Source organism: Vipera berus, assembly GCF_964194415.1.
Source record: "Vipera berus genome assembly, chromosome: 13".
Classification (NCBI taxonomy): Eukaryota; Metazoa; Chordata; class Lepidosauria; order Squamata; family Viperidae; genus Vipera; species Vipera berus.
The window spans coordinates 6,191,599-6,214,199 of NC_138216.1; the positions used below are offsets into that span (position 1 = coordinate 6,191,599).

General features: G+C 42.9%; 1 protein-coding gene across 1 annotated transcript in view; it reads left to right on the forward strand.

The window, feature by feature from the left end:
* SMG1 (SMG1 nonsense mediated mRNA decay associated PI3K related kinase) overlaps positions 1–22,601 on the forward strand; it is a 69,256-nt gene that overhangs the window by 3,574 nt on the left and 43,081 nt on the right. Inside the window, 21 exon segments of the mRNA XM_081338394.1 lie at positions 5,104–5,267; positions 6,090–6,245; positions 7,216–7,352; positions 8,797–8,855; positions 10,243–10,456; positions 11,030–11,155; positions 11,242–11,314; positions 11,448–11,545; positions 12,125–12,298; positions 13,483–13,707; positions 14,563–14,664; positions 15,408–15,677; positions 17,104–17,234; positions 18,380–18,541; positions 18,932–19,050; positions 19,251–19,338; positions 19,446–19,547; positions 20,031–20,171; positions 20,567–20,766; positions 21,659–21,855; positions 22,361–22,525. Coding sequence (XP_081194520.1) covers positions 5,104–5,267; positions 6,090–6,245; positions 7,216–7,352; positions 8,797–8,855; positions 10,243–10,456; positions 11,030–11,155; positions 11,242–11,314; positions 11,448–11,545; positions 12,125–12,298; positions 13,483–13,707; positions 14,563–14,664; positions 15,408–15,677; positions 17,104–17,234; positions 18,380–18,541; positions 18,932–19,050; positions 19,251–19,338; positions 19,446–19,547; positions 20,031–20,171; positions 20,567–20,766; positions 21,659–21,855; positions 22,361–22,525 — 3,103 coding nt within the window.

The window sequence follows — 22,601 nt, forward strand, 5'->3', positions numbered from 1 at the left end:
ACTAGAGACCTAATATGATGTGCCCGGTGTTTGGTTTAATGTGTTATGGTGAACCCAGCCATTGCAGATTCTAAAGCATTGTTATGGCTTAGAATGACATGTGAATCTAACCACTGGCTAACACAATCTCAAATGTTTCCTACTGTGTGTACAATTAAAGGCATAACGCTGGAGCTTTGACAATTCTTTTTGAGTTTTCTTGTGGACTCCAGAACGTCTCTCTGAAGTATTGTATATTTGTTTTATTTATTAAATTGTTTGCCACCCATCTTGCTTCAGAGTGACTTGCAACATTAAAAGGCAATAAACCCATAAAAGATAAATATCTCTTAAAAACAACAGAAATAGAATTACAATCCAAAGTATGCATTGATTTTTCAAACATATAAAACTAGATTTATTTCAGATATAGAGATTTGCCATTACAAAGCCCTGGAACACTTGAAAGCATACATCTATGTCATGGGTGACAAACTGCCAGCCCATGCTCACCCCATTGCTGATGTGGCAAGCTTGACACCCCTGATCTGTGTGGATATTCAGCCGGGCCCGGCATTACAAGATCTTCCTTACTTAGTGACCAAGTTTCCCCCATGCTGGCTCAGGAATTCTGGGAGTTGAAGTCCACAAGTCATGAAAGGGCCAAAGTTTCCCCCATGTTGGCTCAGGAATTCTGGGAGTTGAAGTCCACAAGTCATGAAGGGGCCAAGGTTTTCCCCATGCTGGCTCAGGAATTCTGGGAGTTGAAGTCCACAAGTCATGAAGGGGCCAAGGTTTTCCCCAGGCTGGCTCAGGAATTCTGGGAGTTGAAGTCCACAAGTCATGAAGGGGCCAAGGTTTTCCCCATGCTGGCTCAGGAATTCTGGGAGTTGAAGTCCACAAGTCATAAAAGAGCCAAGGTTTTCCCCATGCTGGCTCAGGAATTCTGGGAGTTGAAGTCCACAAGTCATAAAAGAGCCAAGGTTGCCTATCCCTGGCCATGCTGAATGAACTGGGAATTCTGCCTCAGCAATACCCGTAATCCTTGACTTACAACCATTTGTTTAATGACCATTCGAAGTTACAACAGCACTGAAAAAAAGTGACTTATGGACCAGTTTTCAGATGACCGTTGCAGCATCCCTAGGGTCACATGATCAACATTCGGATGATTGGCAACTGGTTCATATTTATGATGGTTGCAGTCTCCTAGAATCCTACGATCCCCTTTTGTGACAAAAAGTCAACGGGGAATCCAGATTCACTTTACAACCATGTTACTAACTCGAACAACTGCAGGGATTCACTGAACCCTGGCAAGAAAGGTCATAAAACGGTGGAAGGCTCCCTTAACAACTGCCTCGCTTAGCAACCGAAATGTTGGACTCCATTGTGATCGTAAGTCGAGGACTACCTGTATCTAGAGAATCATAGGTTCCCCACCCAATTCTGATATTTCATGTGGTTAGACAGATTTGTTTCTTTCCCCCTGCTGTCTGAAACCAAACTTTGCATGTTTTGCCTCCACGATGTTGCGCTGTTTCTGTTGAAACTATTTTTAAACTGACGGGATAGATGGTAGATGGGGCTGTAGTTGGGTAACGCAGCTCTTCCACCAAGGTGGACCCCGTCAGGTGTTGCAAACCCCCCCCCCCAAACCCCCAAACCCGAAAGCACGTGGGAAATGAGGTATTTAGATTTGAGATTTCAGGAAATACTCCAGCTGTAGCTAGGTTAGTGAATTGCTAATTTTTCCCATCATGCAGTTTAGATTGGCTCACAATCTGGCCTTTATTTCTCTTGTCTAGACAACTTCATAAAGCTAGCAAGATTCTCGTAGAACTTCCACCTAATTTGGATTTGCTTGAGTTGGCGTCCGGAAGGGGAAATAAAGCATTATTTGTCTTTAATTTGATTCGGACTGTGATTTAGGATGGCTGCTTAAATAGAGGCATGCCTTCTGAAACATTTCAAGTATGAAATGCTTCATTCCAAGCATGAGAAGTATCTCGCCCCCCCCCAAGTATCCCAGCCTCAGAATAAAGGCTTTCAAGCCTGAAACTGCATTTTCGCTGTCAAAATGAGGCTTTTGAAAATGAAATGCATTTTGCCTACCTTGGTAATTAGTCAGTGAGGTTTTGCCCACCATGTAATTGCACAAGTTTGGGCTGTTGGTAGATGGCTTTACAGCCTAAGCTTCTTAGAAGTATTTGGTTTCCATTGTCTGTCTGCAACGCCACATGATTTTTGCAATTGTGCATGTAGGAAAACACTTGTACACCACCATACATGTTTAGTTCCGTTTTAACAGGGGCTGCATTCTTGTTATCATACTAAGCCATTAATATGTCTTGGCGCAGCATGTCACATGAACCTAGGCATGTGGTTGATCTATAATGTTACAGCTTAGTGGTGCGTGTAGATTATATACGACAGGTCCTGCAATTGCCCTGTTTTATATGTAGAAAAAGATGACATTAAGACTATTTTGATTAAATATTCTATCTACATTTATAGAGATTAAACAAATCCTCAGTATCAATAAAAACATGTCAGTTGTATGGTGACTTAGCTTGTATGATACCAAAATACGGCTAGAGTCCTACATTTTATTAATATTAAGCTGTGGTTTATTTTAACCTCCTTTTTTCCCCCATAAGCCACTGTTACTGATTTGTACACGGTCATTCCGAAACCAAACCAAACACATTTATTGTCATGCTGCGTGATTCTCTCCTCTGCATAGTATTCAGAAATTCTCAATTCAGTTTCAGGATGCTTAGCAAGGAACGTGGTGGCTGCAGTTGGGAACGTTATCTGCCTACTATCTATAGTACTATATACTATATATATATACTATATACCCAACCGAACGCTATCTGTTGGGTATATTGGAGACAAAATGAGGCTTTTGAAACTTGTGAGTATTTCCACACCTCTTGAAAGTGATGGCTGCATTGGCTTTTGTTTCTCCACAAGTTATTTCCTGTTGTTGACCCTGCCCTCTGAAACAGCATTTCTCCCTGTCCCCATATGCATATTGTGCCAACACTACTACAGTTCTGGGAGGCTCTTAAGACCTGGCTTTGTTCCCAGGCCTGAGGGTTGTGTGTCCTTTTCTGTGTGTGTGTGTGTGTTAATTTTGGTGGTTGATTTTAGTTCAGTCTGCCATGTTTCGTTTTGTTTTTAAAACCGTTTCATTTGTACATTTGGATTCTGTCAGCTGCCCAATCTTCTGGAGGGGTGGCCATAATAAATTTAATTAAAATAATAATAATAATAAAGCCCTTTATTTATTATGGTTCTCTGCACAATCAGCCAGATGTTTACACTGGAGTTGGCATTTTTTTTCCATCTATCAAGTCCTTTCCAGTGATCTGCCTCAATCATCATCATCATCATCATCATCATCATCATCGTCCCTTGATCAAGGCAGCTTTATGTATTAGCTATTTTCGATTCTGAAAGCCATTTTGTTTAGTAAAGCGTATAAAACTCATGCTCGCTTAATAATCATGTTGGTTGTTTTTAAGGAGATATGGGATACACGTGCATTATAGTAATGACCTACATATTATGGCTTTTAATATATGAAAATTAATAGATCTGTATGTTACCTTACCCTCTGAGCAACTGTTTATTTATTTACTTATGCGTGGCATAGTTTGATGTGGTGATGAGTTAACTTGAAATGGCATGAAAAAAACATGTAAATGTGCATTTCTCAGAAACTAGCATGCAAAGAATATTTGGCTATGTATTTTTATAGCAGACTCAAAGAAGGAAACTTAAAAGAGGTTCCTTATTTATCCACTACTTTACTCATAACAAGAAAATGTTCCTGCCTGATTTTAAAATGGAATTCTGTACTAACTTCTGTATCCATGTTTTATCATGTCCCAGGGGATACAAACTGCAAAATCTATCCCCTGGCTGAAAGCTTTGTCAGAATATCCAGTAATGTTTGCTGGTTTGTCTATAGCGCTGTGTACATTTGTGCTGACGTCATTGTAGATACAGGCGAGTATGTAAACAGCTCTGCTTCTTTCTTGGAAAATGACCCAGTATGGCTGTTTAATAATCTCCCTGTCCCTTCTATCTTTGCACAGTGATCTTGTTCACACCAGGGGCCCAATGAGCTGAAAGAGGGTGTTTTAACCCTCTAGGTCAGGGGTGTCAAACTCAATTTCATTGAGGGCCACATCAGCATTGTGGTTGCCCTTGGGGGGGGGTATGGCCAGGGTGGGCGTGGCCTACTGGGTGGGCGCAGCTGGAGTGTGTATGGCCTACTGGGTGGGCATGGCCAGCTCTACATCACTGGCATCAAGGGTGCCTATGGGGGCCTGGGCAGGAGTGGGACAGATCTGGGGGTCTCTGGCAGAAGGAGGGTCTCTGGGCCAGGGCCAAGGCAATGGGGGCCGTTCCCTCACTGTTTCCAGGATGGCTTCGGGGGCCACATGAAACCACTTTGCGGGCCGGATCATGTCTGCTCTAGGTAATAATACAGCATTTCCACCCTCCACTCTGCACGTTTCTTGTCACAATGGGATGCTCTGAAGCTGCTCCTTGTTGAATTCTGCTCTACAGTGGGCGGGTAAAAAGATTGCAGAAGAAAGAGCGTCTAAGCATAAATGCTGGGACACACTGCATCCATATTTGAGAAGGGAGCCGAACGAACTTTTTAAGAAGGAGACGCCCTCGAGTTTTTATTCTGCTCGTGGTACATTTGCTTCTTAATGCATAGAAGAGCTCTTGCTACTAGTCTTTTTGGCCAACATTTAAAAAATTAAAAATAAAATAGTATCTTCCTGGCTCAAGTGTCCCTTCTCGGCTTGTGCAGGTGGTAACAAATCATCTTAGGAGATTAATGAAGAACTACTATTAATTTGTTATCTCTAAGGAAGATTCGTAGGTTTTACTTGTTATCTTATTTATTTTTTTCTCTCTTGTTTTACTATTCAGCCCTTTTGGTTTTAATGTTGTAAGCCACCTATAGTCGCCTTGCGGTGAGATGAGCAGGAAGTGATTGGTTGAATTAATTAATGACATTGGATATTCTAAACGTCAACCCAACTCCTAGGGGCCAAGGCTTGAAAGCACCTCACAGACTTTTTCTTCTTACAGAAGTGACAATCAATCAGCTGACCAAGAGAATTTAAAATACTCTTCATCCAGAGACCGGAGTAGTTCTTCCTCCTATGGATTACAACCTTCAAATTCAACGGTGGTGTCTCGACACAGACATGATGATATCAGAGTCTCCGCTGACCTCCAGAATGAAGAAAAAGGTACAAAGATGATCTTAATTTGATACGAAGCAGTTACGGCTGTAAAAGAAATGAATTAGTTTGGATATTTTGGTTTCATGGCTGTCACCCAAGCTCAGGTTTAGGCAACCTTGGCTCTTTGATGACTCGTGGACTTCAACTCCCAGAATTCCTGAGCCAGCGTGGCTCAGCTTGGAAACCTCTCCCTTTCCCCTCGGCATGGCTGGCTCAGGAATTCTGGGAGTTGAAGTCCACGAGTCATCAAAGAGCCAAGGTTGCCTACCCCTGCCCAAGCCCCTGGTCAGTTTTTATTGGACTCACTATTGTGCTGTGTCATATTTTGTTAAAGATGGGGCAATTGAATCACATCCGTGTTAATTAGTGAAATGATTTTTATAGGTGGAAGCCAGTGGTGGGATTCAAATGTGTGAACCACCGGTCCTCTCTGCGGATGCCGTTTCCGGAAGTCCATTCTGGGCCCGGGCAACAAAAAATTAGCTACCAGTTCTGCCGAAGTGGTGCGAACTGGCTGAATCCCACCACTGGTGGAAACCTTTTTTTAAAATAGCAAGGTTAAAAAAAAATTGAAATATTGATCACTTTCTGTCCTGCCTTGTTTCCTGGAGGAGGCTATACAGTATTTTTAATTTGGGGGTAGGAGAAACAATTGGCCAGATATGCTTGCAACATCAGGACCGGATGTTATTGATCAGTGGTGCACCCCTGCGGGGCCTTTAACCCCCCAAAAACATTGTCAGCTTCTGCTGTAGGACACTGTGTAATTTCCAAGTGATTCTAATGCTTTCCTTTTAAAACAAACACAAAATCTGGTTTAAATCAAAGGTGGCTACAGTGTCAATGGAGGATCTGGGGAAAATACTTATGGTCGGAAGTCGTTGGGGCAAGAGCTGAGAGTTAACAATGTGACCAATCCTGATTTTACCAGTGTTCAGCATGGCAATCGTGCTTTAGTCGCAAAAGACATGAGGAAAACACAGGGTAAGAACTGCGTGCGCCGGTAGAAAATGGGACGTTGCTTTGAGTTGGTTTTATTATTCCAGTAAGCACCGTAAAGGTCTCCTTAAAATTAGAATCACGTCAAGGGCTTGACAATATAAAACTCTTAATACTGAATATAATCATACTACGGTTTATTTTACATCAAATATAAACAGAAGGCATAGAATCAAGATCATGTGGGGTATTTGTACCGCTTTATAAAACCCTAGTGAGGCCACACCTGGAATGCTACAGCCAATTTTGGTCACCATATCACAAAAAAGATGTTGAGAGTTTGGAAAAAATTCAGAGAAGAGCAGCTAAAATGATCAGGGGCCTGGAGGCTAAAACATACGAAGAACGGCTGCGGGACTTGGGTTTGGCCAGTCTAAAGAAAAGAAGAAATAGGGGAGACATGATAGCAATCTTCCAGTATTTGAGGGGCTGCCACAAGGCAGAGGGGGCCAGGTGGTTCACCAAAGCACCAGAGGGCAGGACGAGAAACAATGGTTGGAAACTGATCAAAGAGAGAAGCAACCTGGAATTAAGGAGAAACTTCCTGACGGTGAGGACAAACAACCAGTGGAACATCTTTGCCACCAGAAATCGTGGGAGCTCCATTACTGGAGGTTTTTAAGAAGAGGCTAGACAGTCACCTGTTTGAGATGGGTATAGGTTCTCCTGCTCGAGCAGGGGGCTGGACTAGAAGACCTCCAAGGTCCCTTCCAGCTCTGCTCTATTCTACGTTGCCCTGAGAACATTGTAATAAAAGGGGTTTTTTTATTAGGTGGCCCCCTTTTACAGATTTTGGTTTCTTTCTGAGCCAAAAATCCTGCAGCAAAGTTGATGGAAGCTGTTTACCGTTAGTTGTGGCCAAGTGAATTAAAAATAGAAGTTCTGTTTATTGTGACGGGAACGGGTCTGATTCCGGAAGAGAAGGACATGCGTGTGCCATTATCTCAATTTCTAGAGCGATCATTGTCTTACTCTGATGAGTCTCGACTGTCAAATCTTCTTCGGAGGATTACTCGGGAAGATGACAGGGATCGAAGACTGACTACTGTAAAGCAACTGAAAGAGTTTATTCAGCAACCAGACAACAAACTGGTTAAGTATTGTCATGTATTGCTTTTTCTTTTCTTTTTCTCTTGACTTAAGCGCCCCTTTGCTTTATGCGTGAGGACTCCTGGTGCCTCCATGCAAAGGATCATCCAGGCTTCTTCATAACAAGGCTGGAATTGTTTACCTTTGCCCTTTTTCCCCAGGAAGGTGTAGCCTTCTGGTACTGTAGCCTTTGTGTGTTACAGGGAGTCCTTGACTCACAACCAGAATGGAGGCCGTAATGTCCCTTGCTAAGCAAGGTGGTGGTTAAGCGAGTTGGGCTTGATTTTACACACACACACACACAGACAGACAGATACACCGTTTTTGCCACAGTTGTTAAGCAGATCACTGCAGTTCAGTTAATCCCCCCCGGTCGTTAAAGAGAATCTGGCTTCCCCCATTGACTGGTCAGAAGTCAGCTGGGAAGGTCACAAATGGCGACTACCTCACACACACAAACACCCCCCAACACACACACACACCGTTTTTGTTACAGTTGTTAAGCAGATCACTGTAGTTCAATAAATCCCCCAGTCGTTAAAGAGAATCTGGCTTCCCCCATTGACTGGTCAGAAGTCAGCTGGGAAAGTCACAAATGGCAACTACCTGACACTGACACACACACACACACACACACTCACACACTCACACACACACACACCAGATGTTGCAACCCTCCTCAATTGCATGTCATTTGCCAAGTGCCCAAATTTTGATAGTGTGACTACGTGAATTCTGCGACGTTCATAAGCGTGAGGACTGGTCCTAAGTCACTTTTTCCGCTGCGGTTATGACTGCGAATGCTCGCTAAATCAGTGGCTCTTAAGTCAAGGACTACTTATTTGCCTATAATTTTTAGCGAGAGTCAAGAATTCTATTTTTATCCTCCAGCTTACATAAAAGATGCTGACACACTAAAGTGATAAGGGAAGTGGAGGGGGGGGGGGAAAGCTGGACCCGTGAGCGCCGAAGGCCAAAACAAGCTCATGTCTCTTAAACAAGCATTTATGTTCTGTTCAGGCCAGACTCAGCTCCCTTGGCTGGCGGGTTGAGTTCAGGCAGCAACGGATCACCAGTTGGACCAGCGGATGGAAAATAAATCGTGGTGGCAGTTACCACGAGAGAAGACAGACTGAAGGTCTGTGGGGATTCGCAGCCATCCAGGTCATAATTGTCTCAAAGGTCCCTGAGGAGGAAGACGAAAACGTTTCGCTTCTCACCCAAGAAGCTTCATCGGTTCTGACGGCAAGGGATGAAGCTTCTTGGATGAGAAGCGAAAGGTTTCCTTCTTCTTCCTCAAGGGGGAAAACACACACACACACACACACACACACACACACACTCAGAGTCCAGTTGCCTTTTGAAGAAGAACACTTTTGAGAAGACAGCCTGAATTTGCATTGCAAGTCACCCTGTTGGTGAAACCTTTCTATGTTGACTCTTGCAGGTCCTTGTTAAACAACTGGATAATATCTTGACTGCCATACATGATGTGCTTAATGAAAGGTAAGTCGGAATAAGGCAGCTTCGGAAGGGTGATCGTTCCTGGCCGAGCCCCTCTGGGAATAATGGGCAGCTCTGGCGATCCCGGCAAGCGTTCCGTTTCCCCTTCCGAGCGCGCCATTTCCAACAGATGGCTTGGCAGCTTCTGGGAAGAAAATCCTCCCAAACTGGAAGTCACTCAAGCTATTCTTGAGGGTAATCTGGACCCGGAACAAGCCAATTTAGGGGGTCATCTGAAAACTGCCAAGCTGGGCTTGTCCCCAAATGACATGATCCACAGGGGGTGGAATGTTCTGGCACGTCCTAAAATGGATCCATGAATTCTGCACCTCCTTTTAGCCAGCCATGAGGAAGGAAGCGGTCAAAAAGCATCAAGGAAGCTTCTTCCATCCTATCAGTTTGTTCAGAGCGCTTGGCACAAACCATCAGCAGGAAAATGGCTTCAAAACTGTTCGTTGATCTGAGGGGGGAAGGATGGGCGTAGGAACGTACAGGGGGGGCCTTGACTTATGACCACAACTGAGCCCAATGTTTCTGTTTTTAAGCAAGGCAGATAAGTGAGTTACACCCCAGTTTACGACCTTTTTTGGCCATGGCTGTTAAGTAAATCCCTGCAGTTATTCAGTGAATCATGGGGTTGTTAGGCAAGTCCAGGGCTAGGCAAGCTTGGCTCTTTTATGACTTGTGGACTTCAACTCCCAGAATTCCTGAGCCAGTCATGCTGAGGGGAAAGAGAGGTTTCCAAGCTGAGCCATGCTGGCTCAGGAATTCTGGGAGTTGAAGTCCACGAGTCATGAAAGGGCCAAAGTTTCCCCCATGTTGGCTCAGGAATTCTGGAAGTCCACAAGTCATGAAGGGGGCCATTGTTCCCCCATGCTGGCTCAGGAATTCTGGGAGTTGAAGTCCGCAAGTCATAAAAGAGCCAAGCTTGCCTACCCCTAGGCAAGTCTGTCTTCCTCCATCGACTTTGCTTGTCAAAAGCCGGCTGGGAAGGTTGCAAATGGTGATCACATGACGTTGTGACACGGCAACTGTCGTAAGTACATGCCAGTTGCCAAGCACCCAGATTTTGATCACTTGACCACGAGGGATGTTGCAGTGGTCATAAGTGCGAGAACCAGTCATAAGTCACTTTTCCTCAGTGCTGCTGTGACCGGTCACTAAATGAATGGTTGTAAGTCGAGGACTACCTTTATGCATGAATGGGAATTTATATCTGTGTGGATGAGATGCTGGCTTGAATGTGTGAGTGCATTCCTTGCGGTTTCTGTAGTTTTCACAAACCAACTTTCAGGAGCTCTAATTGTCATTTTTAATTCCAGGCTGGAATTGTTCACAGGCTTTTATTTCATAACCCGTTTTATTTTTTTCTCCCTCTTCCTCAATGCAGTAGCAAATTGCTTCAGGAGTTGAGACAGGAGGGGGCTCTCTGTCTTGGCCTTCTTTGCGCTTCTTTGAGCTACGAAGCTGAGAAGATCTTTAAATGGATTTTTAGCAAATTTAGTTCCTCCACTAAAGATGAAGTTAAACTGCTTTACTTGTGTGCAAGTTACAAGGCGCTGGAGACTGTGGGAGAGAAGAAAGCCTTTTCATCCGTAATGCAAGTGAGAACCAAAGTTAATCTGGAGATTGTTTTGCTTTTCAGACAAAGATCTGAAGTCCCAGCTCGTGTCTTAAGTAAAAGTTTCTGTTGGGCTAATGGCATGCAAATGAACGAGAGATTATATTAGTCAGTGGGGATCTTGTCCAGCCAGCCAGCCGTCTATTCATCTATCCATCTATCTTTTTAAAAATATAAAAGACCTAAAGACATGGAATAGAGTATCAAAAGTACAGGCATAAAGGGAAGCTCATTCTAACTTTGCAAGCAGCTTTTCTGAAATCCTTGCCGCTGACGATTACAGTCGTGCTTCTTAGTGGATTGGATGACTTTTGTGAATTGTGCAATAAAAACTGCATCCATCTCTGATTTATTTACCGTAATTGCTTTTTGGATAGTTGTAGCCATGCTTGTTTTGCACGGATTTACAGAACTGTGTTTCTTCTCTCTCTCTCTCTCTCTCTCTCTCTCTCTCTCTCTCTCTCTCTCTCTCTCTCTCTCTCTCTCTCTCTCTCTCTCTCTCTCTCTCTCTCTCTCTCTCAATCTCTCTCTCTCTCTCTCTCTCTCTCTCACAAAGCTCGTCATGACTAGCCTGCAGTCTATCCTAGAGAATGTGGATACACCCGAATTGCTGTGTAAATGTGTCAAGTGCATCCTTCTCGTGTCTCGTTGTTACCCTCACATTTTCAGCACTAATTTTAGGGTAAGAGCCTCCCCCCCCCCTTTTTGCCTCTTACGGGGCCCATGATGTGTTGCAGGTGGATTAACTTTTGTGTATTGCTTTCCAAGGACACAGTTGACATATTAGTTGGGTGGCATATTGATCACACTCAAAAACCTTCTCTGACCCAGCAAGTCTCAGGTAAGCCTGAAAAATAAAATAGCTTCATGTGATGGCCGTGTGACATGCTCTGATTTCCTTTGGGAAGATCAAGAGTTACTTCTAATATGTATGCTTTTTTTCCCCCTCCCCATTGCTCTGGCACTTTTTACAGGATGGTTACAGAGTCTGGAACCATTTTGGGTAGCTGACCTTGCCTTTTCTACCACACTCCTGGGTCAGTTTCTAGAGGACATGGAAGCTTATGCTGAGGTAATGAGGCCGTCTCTCTTGAATTGGAATAAATGCTGGGGGAAAAGTGAGATACTTTCTAGCGAGTAACTCCGGTTCTTAGCTGCGTCCCTGTCAGAAAGCGAATACTGTGAACCCTGTAGCTAATTTCCTGAAGGATCTTTTTTTTCACTCTTGGAAAAAGGTTCTCCTCCTCCTCGCTACCCCTTTACGTCACGAATTACTTGCTATCATGTTTGATTTGTTCCTTAAAGTTACCCTCAAGAGTAACAAGCCAGCGTTTCTCAACCATGGCAACTCTTGCTGGCTGGGGAATTCTGGGAGTTGACGTCCACGCATCTTAAAATGGATACGGTTGAGGGACACTACTTTTAAACCCACTTTTGCTAAACTCCTACAGCACTTAAAAAGGTCGGTAGGAGTTTTACGGACTGCGTATAAATGAAAAGGAAGCAGGGAGATTTGAAGGCTAAGGAGGTCGCCAGCCGTATCCTTTGTCCCTCGATGTTAAAGACCTACCCCCACCCCCCACCCCAGGCTGCAGTTCTGAGCACAACCTCAATGAGGACCACCTTTATACGTTGTTTTTTTTTCACGTAGGACCTCGGCCATGTCGCTTCCGGAGAGTCCGTTGATGAAGATATTCCTCCTCCATCTGTTTCGCTGCCCAAACTGGCAGCTCTGCTTCGCGTGTTCAGCACGGTGGTGAGGAGCATCGGGGAGCGTTTCAGTCCCATTCGGGGGCCACCGATCACCGAAGGATATGTAACTGACGTGAGTCTCCTTCGTGCGGTTGAGCAGTTTCGTTTATTTATTTATTTCCCCCCGTTTCTTCCACAAACAAATCAACAAATATACCGCAGTACATAGATACCTACACATAGGTTTGGGTGCTGCTCGCCCATTTCCCCTTTCACTGTATCCACCCTCCTTCTCTCTCTTCCCTCTTCTCTACTTTCTCCCTTTCTCCTTTCTTTCCTACTTCCCTCTTCTTCCTCTCCTCTCCTCTTTCCCTCACCACTCCCCTCCCGTTTCTCCCCACTTCTCCTCTTTCCCTCCAACCTTCCTACTTCCTTCCCCCTCCTCTACTCTCTTCCCTCTCTCCTCTCGTTTCTTCCCTCCCATTCCTCTTCCGATACAATTCAGGGGTGATGTCCGAGCAGCTCCTCTCCTTAGATTTTCAATATTAGGTATGATAACATTAATTTGCTATTACATCAACTGCGGTTGAGCAGTTTTGTTGGCAAATGACGCCATGCTAATCTAAAGGTATAATAATAGTGACTTCCATTTCTGGGGTGAAAGTGGAAAATGTGTTGCTTTCATCTCACACACCTTACTGCGTAGATGTAGTCCTTTCAAAGTTGCAACAGACTTACCTTGGGGCTACTTACGACTGGGATTCAAGATGCCAAGGCCTCATTTATAACCCTTTGCAGCATCCCACGGTCAGACGGCCCACATTTTGCAAAACATTTTCTGCAAAACCACCGCCTGTAGCGAACCATTAGTTTGCTTAACGACCACGGCACTTGCTTAGCGGCTGCCACAGAAAAGCCTTTTTAGGGCAGTTCGGTCACAAATGTTGCTCTCCGTAGCAATTAAACATCTGATTCATCCCAGAGATTGCACTGAGATAAGCTTAGATTTGTGAGATCGAGTTGTAGTTCCTCCTAGGGCAGGCGTGTCAACAGTCGCAACGTCACCTGACATGTTGCAACGTGTCGTGACTTTTTTTTGCCATTGCCGGCAATGGGGTGGGGGTAGTTTCGCTCTGATGCATCCGGCCCGTGGGCCAGCAGTTTGACAACCCGGCTCTATGGTGATTTACACACACAGCGCATATTAACAAAAAATTGGACATGCCTGATCAAAAGACCTTTGGATGGACAGCGTGAGTTCAGAGGGATGACATGGTGTACTTTCATTGTGACTAACTTTTATCTTTTCCCCCCCAGGTTTTGTACAGAGTAATGAGGTGTGTGACAGCCGCAAACCAGGTCTTTTTTTCTGAGACGGTCTTGACTGCTGCCGATGAGTGTGTCGGTGTCCTCCTTGGCAGTCTGGATCCCAGCATGACTATACATTGTGATATGATCATCACCTATGGATTGGATCAGCTTGAAAACTGTCAGATTTGTGGTACTGATTATATCATCTCGGTGTTGAACTTATTGATGCTGGTACATACAATCCTCATAATATCTGCATTTAATGACACAGTTTTGTTCGTTTAAAAATGTAAGACCAGGAGTGATTTAAAAAAAAAAAAGGGTAGATCGGAAAAATAAAGTTAATCCTTTGGCTTTGTTGTGAGTTTTAAGAGATACGTGTTATGGCCTTAAACAAATTAGTGTTTGCTATCTATTAAAAGTGGGATTTTTCTTGCCAGGATGAACAATTCCTTTAGGATACACTGTCAATGCTGTACAAATTATATTCTCTACATAATAAAGAAAAACAATATATTTCCTTCTAGACATAACACCAATAACAAGACCAGTTGGGAATATGCATGAAATATGCTTCGGTATAGTTTGATGCCAGTGATAATTATGTTTCACGGGTCCTTCATAACTATGGGTAGGACCTGTAAAATACAGTTTTTAAAAGAATTAGCCAGCCAAATAGAAATCCTCTCCTGCTGGTATAATCAGAAAATAAAGGAGCAGGTTTGCTAAGAGCATCTGAAAAGGCTGGCTTGGATTTTCCTTCCAGGAAAAGTGGGATTTGATAGATTAAAAACTACTAACTTTCTTAGTTTTTTATTGCAACTTAACCTTTGTGGACCTCATCCCGTATTTAAGAGGTTCCCAAGGGGTGTGTGCGTAAGTGCACTAAAGTGCCTATCATCCCTGTCACATTTTACTTTTACATTGTTAACTTTGATGAATTAACTTTCGTTTGACAAAGAACTAAAGAAATACACTGGTTTAACGGGGAACAACATTTCAAACAATCCATAATCCATGTTTTAAGTCAAAAGTGAAAGTTTACTCGGGAAATACCAATGCCCTCTTTTTTTTTTTTTTGCCTAGATCGTTGAACAAATAAATACGAAACTTCCATCATCATTTATAGAGAAATTGTTTATACCAGAATCTAAGCTTCTTATGCTCCGCTACCATAAGGAAAAAGAGGTGAGCAGCAAATTAAATGGCACGCCACAAGAAACGAGCCCTTAGAAGATTTTGTTTTCAGAGTAACCTTTAAATTACCATTTTTAAACTACCATTTTATTCTCGCTGTCAGGACCCACCCCAATCCACGTCTTAGGAAAACAAAAACTCTTGGAGTCAGTTCTAGTCCAAAAGGAATTTTTTACTAGGACATGCTTGGTTGTGGAAATACAAGACAGGACTTAGTATTGTTTTACAAATTGAAACTTTATAAAGGGTTCCTGGTTCAACCCCCTTTCCCTCAACCCCATTTGGTCAGCCCCCATCATTTTACTTCGTGTCATCCCTTTCGTGGGGGAAAAAAAAGGAACTTCGAATCTTTATGGTTATTGCCTTCTTCCCCCTACAGATTTAAATGAAGACACAGGCCAGATGCCTCCTTCTCTAACCCTTTTGTTCCCCCAGTTCAAAAGGTTTCCCTTGGTCTTTGAAATAACCTAAGGCAGGCTGAATCCACATGCGCTCCTCCTTCCTCGGGAGATGGCAGAATCCATGGGGGGGGGGATAATGTTTTAAACATACATTTATGAATGTGATATAAATGGATTCTGACACTCGCTCAGCAAATCAATCTCAGTTGAGACATCACACCTATAGGGAAGGAAACTTAACGGGTTTGAAGCATGTCTTGAATCAATGTGAGTTATAGGAAACATTTCATGGGCAGGAACCTTCTTGACGCGTTGTATTTTTCTGTTTTCAAGGTGGTTGCTGCCGCACACGCTGTATATCAAGCAGTGCTAAGCTTAAAGAACATTCCCGTTTTGGAAACAGCCTACAGGTTGATTCTGGGTGAAATGGCATGTGCCTTGAATAGTCTCCTTTGCAGCCTGCAGCTTCCCGAAGCTTGTTCGGAAATTCTCCACGACGCTTTCAAGAACCACGTTTTTGACGTGGCCAATGCAAAATTTGTTGTCATATTTGATCTCAGTGCACTGACTACAATTGGGAATGCCAAAAATTCATTGATTGGGGTGAGTTATCTCCACAGTTGGGGCACGGGTGATTTTTGAGTTTCCCAACTGATGTGGCTGTGGCAAACGTAAAGCAGCCTTGCACCCATCGTGCAAAGTAAATGCACTTCTGTGCGTGAGGAGTTCTGTGCTTTTAAAAGAAGTCCATTTGTTTATCTTAAGCTCTGCAATAGGAGCAGAATGGAAATACATGGCTCTAAAGGAAATTTACAGGATTTTATTCGCAGATAAGATAAAGTAGCCTTATTTACTTTTAAAACTCCTTCAGTAAGTAGGTCCTGTATTCTCCATCTCAGTTTGTGCACTGGTGTGTTTACCTTTCCATTGGAAATACAGTAAATAGCTTTTTTTTTATTTGAATGGAATACTTGGCCAAGTCTGAATTTGTCTCCAGTGCAGAAGCTTTTAGTGTACATGCAAAGCAACGGAATAATGATCATCTTCATCATCTTCATCATCTTCATCATCATCATAATACCAATAAGGGGGGAATAAAGAAGATAATAAGGATAAATAATATTACAGCCAGCGTTCCGTGCGCCTTTGGCATCTAGTCATGCCGGCCACATGAGCACGGAGACGTCCTCGGACAAGCGCTGGCTCTTCGGCTTTGAAACGGAGATGAGCACCGACCCCTAGAGTCGGAAACGACTAGCACGCATGTGCGGGGGAACCGTTACCTTTACCTTTAATATTACAGCCATACTACATGGGTAAATACAGACATTAGACAGTACTGTGGGAATTAGGTGTTCAGCAGAGTAAGGGCCTGAGGGAAACAACTATCCCTATGTCTAGTTGTTTTGGCTTTTTTATTATTTGTGTAAAGCAGGGATCTTCAAACTTGGCCCTTTTATGACTTGTGGACTTCAACTCCCAGAATTCCTCAGCCAGGCACACATGTCTGGCTGAGGAATTCTGACAGTTGAAGTCCACAGGTCATAAAAGGGCCAAGTTTGAAGACCCCTGGTGTAAAGTATCCAGGTTCATCTCTGCCCCGTCCTTTATATCACAGTTCGTAAGATATTTTTCACAACTGCTCTAGTCTTTGTATTTATTATTGGAGAGGGTTGTAGAAAACAATCTATTTTTTTGTCATTTTCAACCCTTAATTCTGCTAGGAACGTACAGTGGTACCTTAGTCCTCAACTGCTTTGAAAACTCATCGAATTTGGTATTCAGCACATTTTGACACAAAAACTTTGTCCCGGTACTCATAGTTTGTTTGGTACTCAACACACAAGTTAGAACCTGTCATTGTCAGCTGCCTTGTGACTCATTACATTATTCCTCATGGGAAAAATTTGTTTGGTACTCATCGTTTTTGGTACTCATTGCACCTCCCTGAACCAATTAACAATGAGTAGCAAGGGTACCACTGTAATTTTGATATATGTTTTAGATTCTACTACGGCTTGTGTTTCAGATGTGGGCTCTGTCCCCAACGGTCTTCGCTTTGCTGAGCAAGAATTTGATGGTTGCCCACGGTGAAATAGCCGTTCACTTTCCAGCTGTCCAGTATGCAGTGCTGTACACCCTCTATTCACACTGCACCAGGTGCAAAGGAGTTCATTCTTTAAATAAGAAACTGTGGTACTTAATCAGTTTACAAATGATTTCAATTTTGTTCTCCTGGCGGGAAATCCTGCTGGACTCTTAAAACGGTCCTTGCGTGTTCTCTAGGATCTCCCTTATTTGGTAAGAGAGGATGCACTGTGAGATCCCTGTGGCAAAATATAAGGATTCTTTGAGCAACTTTGGAACCAACTTCCCATGGAGCTTAGGACTGCCCCCGACCTTCGCTCATTTCGCAGGGACTTGAAAACCTGGTTTTTCGAGCTGTCTGGCCCAGACTGAGGGGTTTTAATTATTTAATTAATGGGGTTTTAGTCTAAATTCAGGGATTTAATTTAATCTTAGTTTTAATTGATTTTAATTTTGTGTGTGATGTATTTTAATTTTTTTATTTTTCCCTGTAAACCGCCCTGAGTCCTACGGAAATAGGGTGGTATATAAATTTAAATAATTAATAAATAAATAAATAATAAAAAGATAACCAAGCCTTTGAGAATTAAACAGGAAGATTTGATTCTGCACAGGTTTGTTTTTTTTCCTTTATGAAGGAAATGAGATGCTCAGTTGTCAAGAATTAGCCTTTTAAGAGAGAAGAAACGCTCTTGATAAGGGGGAAGATTGATGCAGACAGGAAGGGAGAAGTTTCAGACTTATTGCCGAAGTTATAAGGGGAAAATATGGCGTAAATCAAAAACAAGAATGATCTGCGCAAGTAACTCAAGCAACAACACCCCTAATTTACATGAGTATAAGAGAAGCTGGGTAGGGGCGGGGAAATAAAGCAGAGTCGAATGGGCAAAATTCTGTTTATACAGCCCTCATGGGGAGTTGATTTCTTAGTCTGGTCTACAATTCTGGGAGTTGGAAGTCCACAAGTCATAAAAGGGCCAAGTTTGAAGACCCCTGGTGTCAAGTATCTCAGTGCTGTAAAGAGACTCAGTGCTGCGTTCTTAGAAGGTAGCAAAGGAAGATAGTAAAGTAGCCTTCTATGGAAATGTTGAGCTTCAGACTTCAACAATTTTAACATTTAACACTATCAGGCTACCACAACACACATTGCCTCCCCAAATGTACAGCATTTAGCCTGGTTGTATGACTAAAATCTTAATTCTTTCTCCCTCTTCCAGGCACGACCACTTCATATCTAGCAGTCTCAGCTCCTCGTCTCCTTCTTTGTTTGACGGGGCTGTCATAAGCACTGTGACCACAGCTACAAAGAAACATTTCTCTATCATTGTCAACCTCCTGGGACTTCTACTCAAAAAGGATAACCTGACCCCTGATACCAGGTAACCAGTAGTTTCATCCGGTCAAAATAATGTTTCTCTAATAAAATGATCAATTATAATTAAAGATGCAATAGCATGAGAAAAAAAGGGCAGGGTGGGAACTTAAGAGATTTTTTTTTCTTCCTTAGTATTCACAGGAAGTAGATTCCTGGATATTTGTGATATGTGTCTGTTTTTCATTTAAATCTTGGGTATTAAATTTCACTCCAGAGCAGTGTTTTTTCAAAGTTGCCAACTTTTAAGGCGTGTGGACTTCAGCCCCCCAGAATCCCACAGCTCGCATGCTTAAAAGTTGGTCGTTTGAAACTGCCGTGTTTGAAAAGCTCTGCTTCTCTGGAGAAACGCATGGCTACGTAATATAAAAATTGAAGAGACTGGTTGCGTTTATAGGAAACTGCTCATGACTTGGGCTTCGGAAGTAGCTGTTTTGATGAAGAAATCGGAGACGTATGCACCCTTGTTCTCTCTCCCCTCCTTCCATAAGTTTTGCAAAGGACTTCTGGCCAACAGTAAGTTTTACTTTTCGAATTTAAAAAAAGAGATAAGCGAAAGGTCTGCAAATTTTCTTGTGACTCCTCTGTTAGAAAACTTAGCAGAGATCTTGCATTTTACATTTTACTTTAATATTAATGGTCACTGCTAAACGATAAAACAGATTGTATCATTCTGATGGGATAATAAAACCGCCTTAATTCCACCCAAAATGCAGCTCTTTTGGAGGATGTTAACATCTGTCTCCAAGCATGCAACAGCCTTCATGCTTTGTCATCCTCTCTCCCGGAAGATTTCCTCCAGAGGTATTTAGTCTATTAACGTTTTGCAAATCCATTGTTTCTGTTGTGAGATTTTGTGCAAGTACCTGCATGATTTTCTTCTGGGTTGTTTTCACTGTTTTTCGGCACAGGTGCGTTGACGTATGCCGCGTCCAGCTGGTCCACAGCGTTGCTCGGATAAGACAAGCATTTGGAAAACTCTTGAAGTCTATCCCTCTGGATGTCATACTAAGGTAAACGAGCGAGTTGCATTGGGCACACATTCTTGCAAAATCTGTGTGTGTTGGAAAAGGAAGACCAAGTGACGTAATGCAGTCAGATACTTTCAATTATAATCTTAAGATCAGTTGCTGGGGAATTCTGGGAGTTGAAGTCCAGCCGTCTTAAAAGCTGCCAAGGTTGAGAAACACTGCCCTAGATCCTTTCCCAATCCACAAGGAGAATTTGATGGATTGGGAGATACATTCTTCAGGATTTGAGGGGTCTGATGGACTGCGCAGTGGGTCCAGAGTTCTTTTCATACCTTTTCTGCATGGCAAGTGGTAGGTCATATTGTGTGTAAATAATGTGAGGCCCGTGTAAAAGCAGAGTGCCATTTTTAGGTCAAGGAAGGGTTTTACATTTACAAGACAACAGCTGGGAAGAAGTGTTGGGCCTGTATTTGCCTCCCCAAGTTCTGACTTGGTGGGTTTTTTTTTCCTTGTAATTTTTGATAGCAACCACCACCACACAGAAATACAAGAAATCTCCCTGGCCATCCGAGGTCATATGAGCAAAGCTCCAAGCAATACATTTCACCCACAAGACTTTTCTGATATCATCAGTTTCATCCTGTATGGAAGCTCTCACCGAACAGGGTAAGAAGCACGTGCGAACTTCAAAGCTACCCCAAAAAAAAAAAAAGTACATTATTTGGTGGGGTGGAAGAACGAGGAAAAATGGGTGTGTTGCAAGAGGTAGTCAGTCACTGAGAAATTATACGTGACATACTGTATTAAATAACTCCGCCTCTGCGAGAGGTTTTGCTTGTGGCTGCAGGACAGAGGAGAGAGATTGACACCTTGAGACGTACAGATAAGATAGAATGAAAAACTGTAATTTTATTTGATAACTAAACCTCAGTACAGCCGCTGTTGTCTGAATACCGCCACCGTTAACTGTAAATAACATTCCTCTCTTCATCCAAATGAAATATTCCATTACATTGTTGTTGACATTTGCTCACCTGCTTTAATAATCCATTTTGTTTCAGGAAAGACAGCTGGCTAGAAAGGTTATTTTATAGTTGCCAAAGATTGGATAAACGCGATCAATCAAGTATTCCACGCAATTTATTGAAAACAGAGGCTGTACTTTGGCAATGGGCTATCTGGGAAGCAGCCCAATTTACTGTCCTTTCAAAGTTAAGAACACCCCTAGGCAGAGCCCAGGACACGTTCCAGACTATTGAAGGTAAGTAACCTGCAAAGATTTACAGTATATATTTTCAGAATTTTACCTTGGATGACTAGAAATGTTTAAAACATGCTCATGTACAGTATGCATGTGTGTTTCCCAAAAATTGAGGGGCATTTTAGAAATAATGTGCTTATTTTTTCAAATCTAAACTTGCCTTAACTTAAAATGCGTAACGTACAGTTGCAGTTTAAAAAAAAGCATTCTGTTTAGCACGTTACCGAAATTTACACCCAACATTTCATTGAGCTATTTTTTCTAGACTTCCAAGGCACAGCACGTACATAAAATTCCTACGCATTCTCATCTGGTTATAGAAAATAATGATAATAAAAAAAATCCCTTTCTAGTGGGATGGCAAATCACACGTAAGGTTTTGAACCAATAAATGAGTGAATGTACTCATCAGAGCTTTGCGAAGGGCTCTCGTTTCTGGAATTTCCCTACCTAGTTACACCCTTATCTCTATTAGTATCCCATGTGAGATAAAATTTGTAATTATGAATCCATGGGCAACGTTTGATAAACTTGTATATAAAGTTAATATTAAGCATAAGGAGGTCTGTGCGTTCAGTCTGACTCCCATTCAAAATGCTCAGTGTGATAATGCGGCCTCTTTTCTGCAATGAATGAATTCCTTTTTTCAAGTTTGGGTCCAAAGGATTACCAGGGGTAGGCAACCTCGGCTCTTTTACGACTCGTGGACTTCAACTCCCAGAATTCCTGAGCCAGCGTGGCTCAGCTTGGAAACCTCTCTCTTTCCCCTCAGCAGGGCTGGCTCAGGAATTCTGGGAGTTGAAGTCCACGAGTCCTAAAAGAGCCAAGCTTGCCTACCCCTAGCTTAGACTGAAGCATTGTACCATGATTTATTCTGAATGGGTGCTTCCAGGTATCATCAGAAGCCTTGCAGCCCACACGTTAAATCCGGATCAAGATGTCAGCCAGTGGACTACAGCTGACAACGATGAAGGTCACGGCAGCAACCAGTTGCGGCTCGTTCTGCTCCTTCAGTACTTGGAGAACTTGGAGAAGCTGATGTATAATGCTTACGAAGGGTGCGCCAATGCTCTTACGTCCCCACCAAAGGTAACACTAATCCCCCCCTTTCTCCTACTTACACGGTAGCCTTAAAACATCAGTTTGCTTTAATAAGGGAGCAGACTAGACCAGCTGTTGATTGGGGTCATCTTCATAGTTCAAAGCTCCTTCTGAAGATAGACACCGCACAGTTGTGCTACATGATGCAATGCAAACTTGCTTTCCATTGATTTAGCTGTAGGTGGTGGTGGAGGTTGTTGTTGTTGTTGTTGTTATTTTACAGTGGATAGGCTAGCCCAGGGATAGGCAACCTTGGCTCTTTTATGACTCGTGGACTTCAACTCCCAGAATTCCTGAGCCAGCGTGGCTCAGCTTGAGAACCTCTCCCTTTCCCCTCAGCATGGCTGGCTCAGGAATTCTGGGAGTTGAAGTCCACGAGTCCTAAAAGAGCCATGGTTGCCTACCCCTGGGCGAGACATAATGCAGACCTTTCTATTGTACAGCTGTGAGTAAATAAACAGTAAGTGAGGTTTCTCCCTCTCCATTTATGAAGGTAATCAGGACCTTCTTCTATACGAATCGTCAGACCTGCCAAGATTGGTTGACTCGTATTCGACTTTCCATCATGCGTGTTGGGTTATTGGCTGGACAGCCCGCTGTCACTGTCCGTCATGGCTTTGATTTGCTGGCAGAAATGAAGACTAATAGTATATCTCAGGTACAAGATTTCCGGGCAAATATATTTTCATAGTCTTCTGAATAAATCACTGAGTAAGCCAAACGCTGCTGGTTTA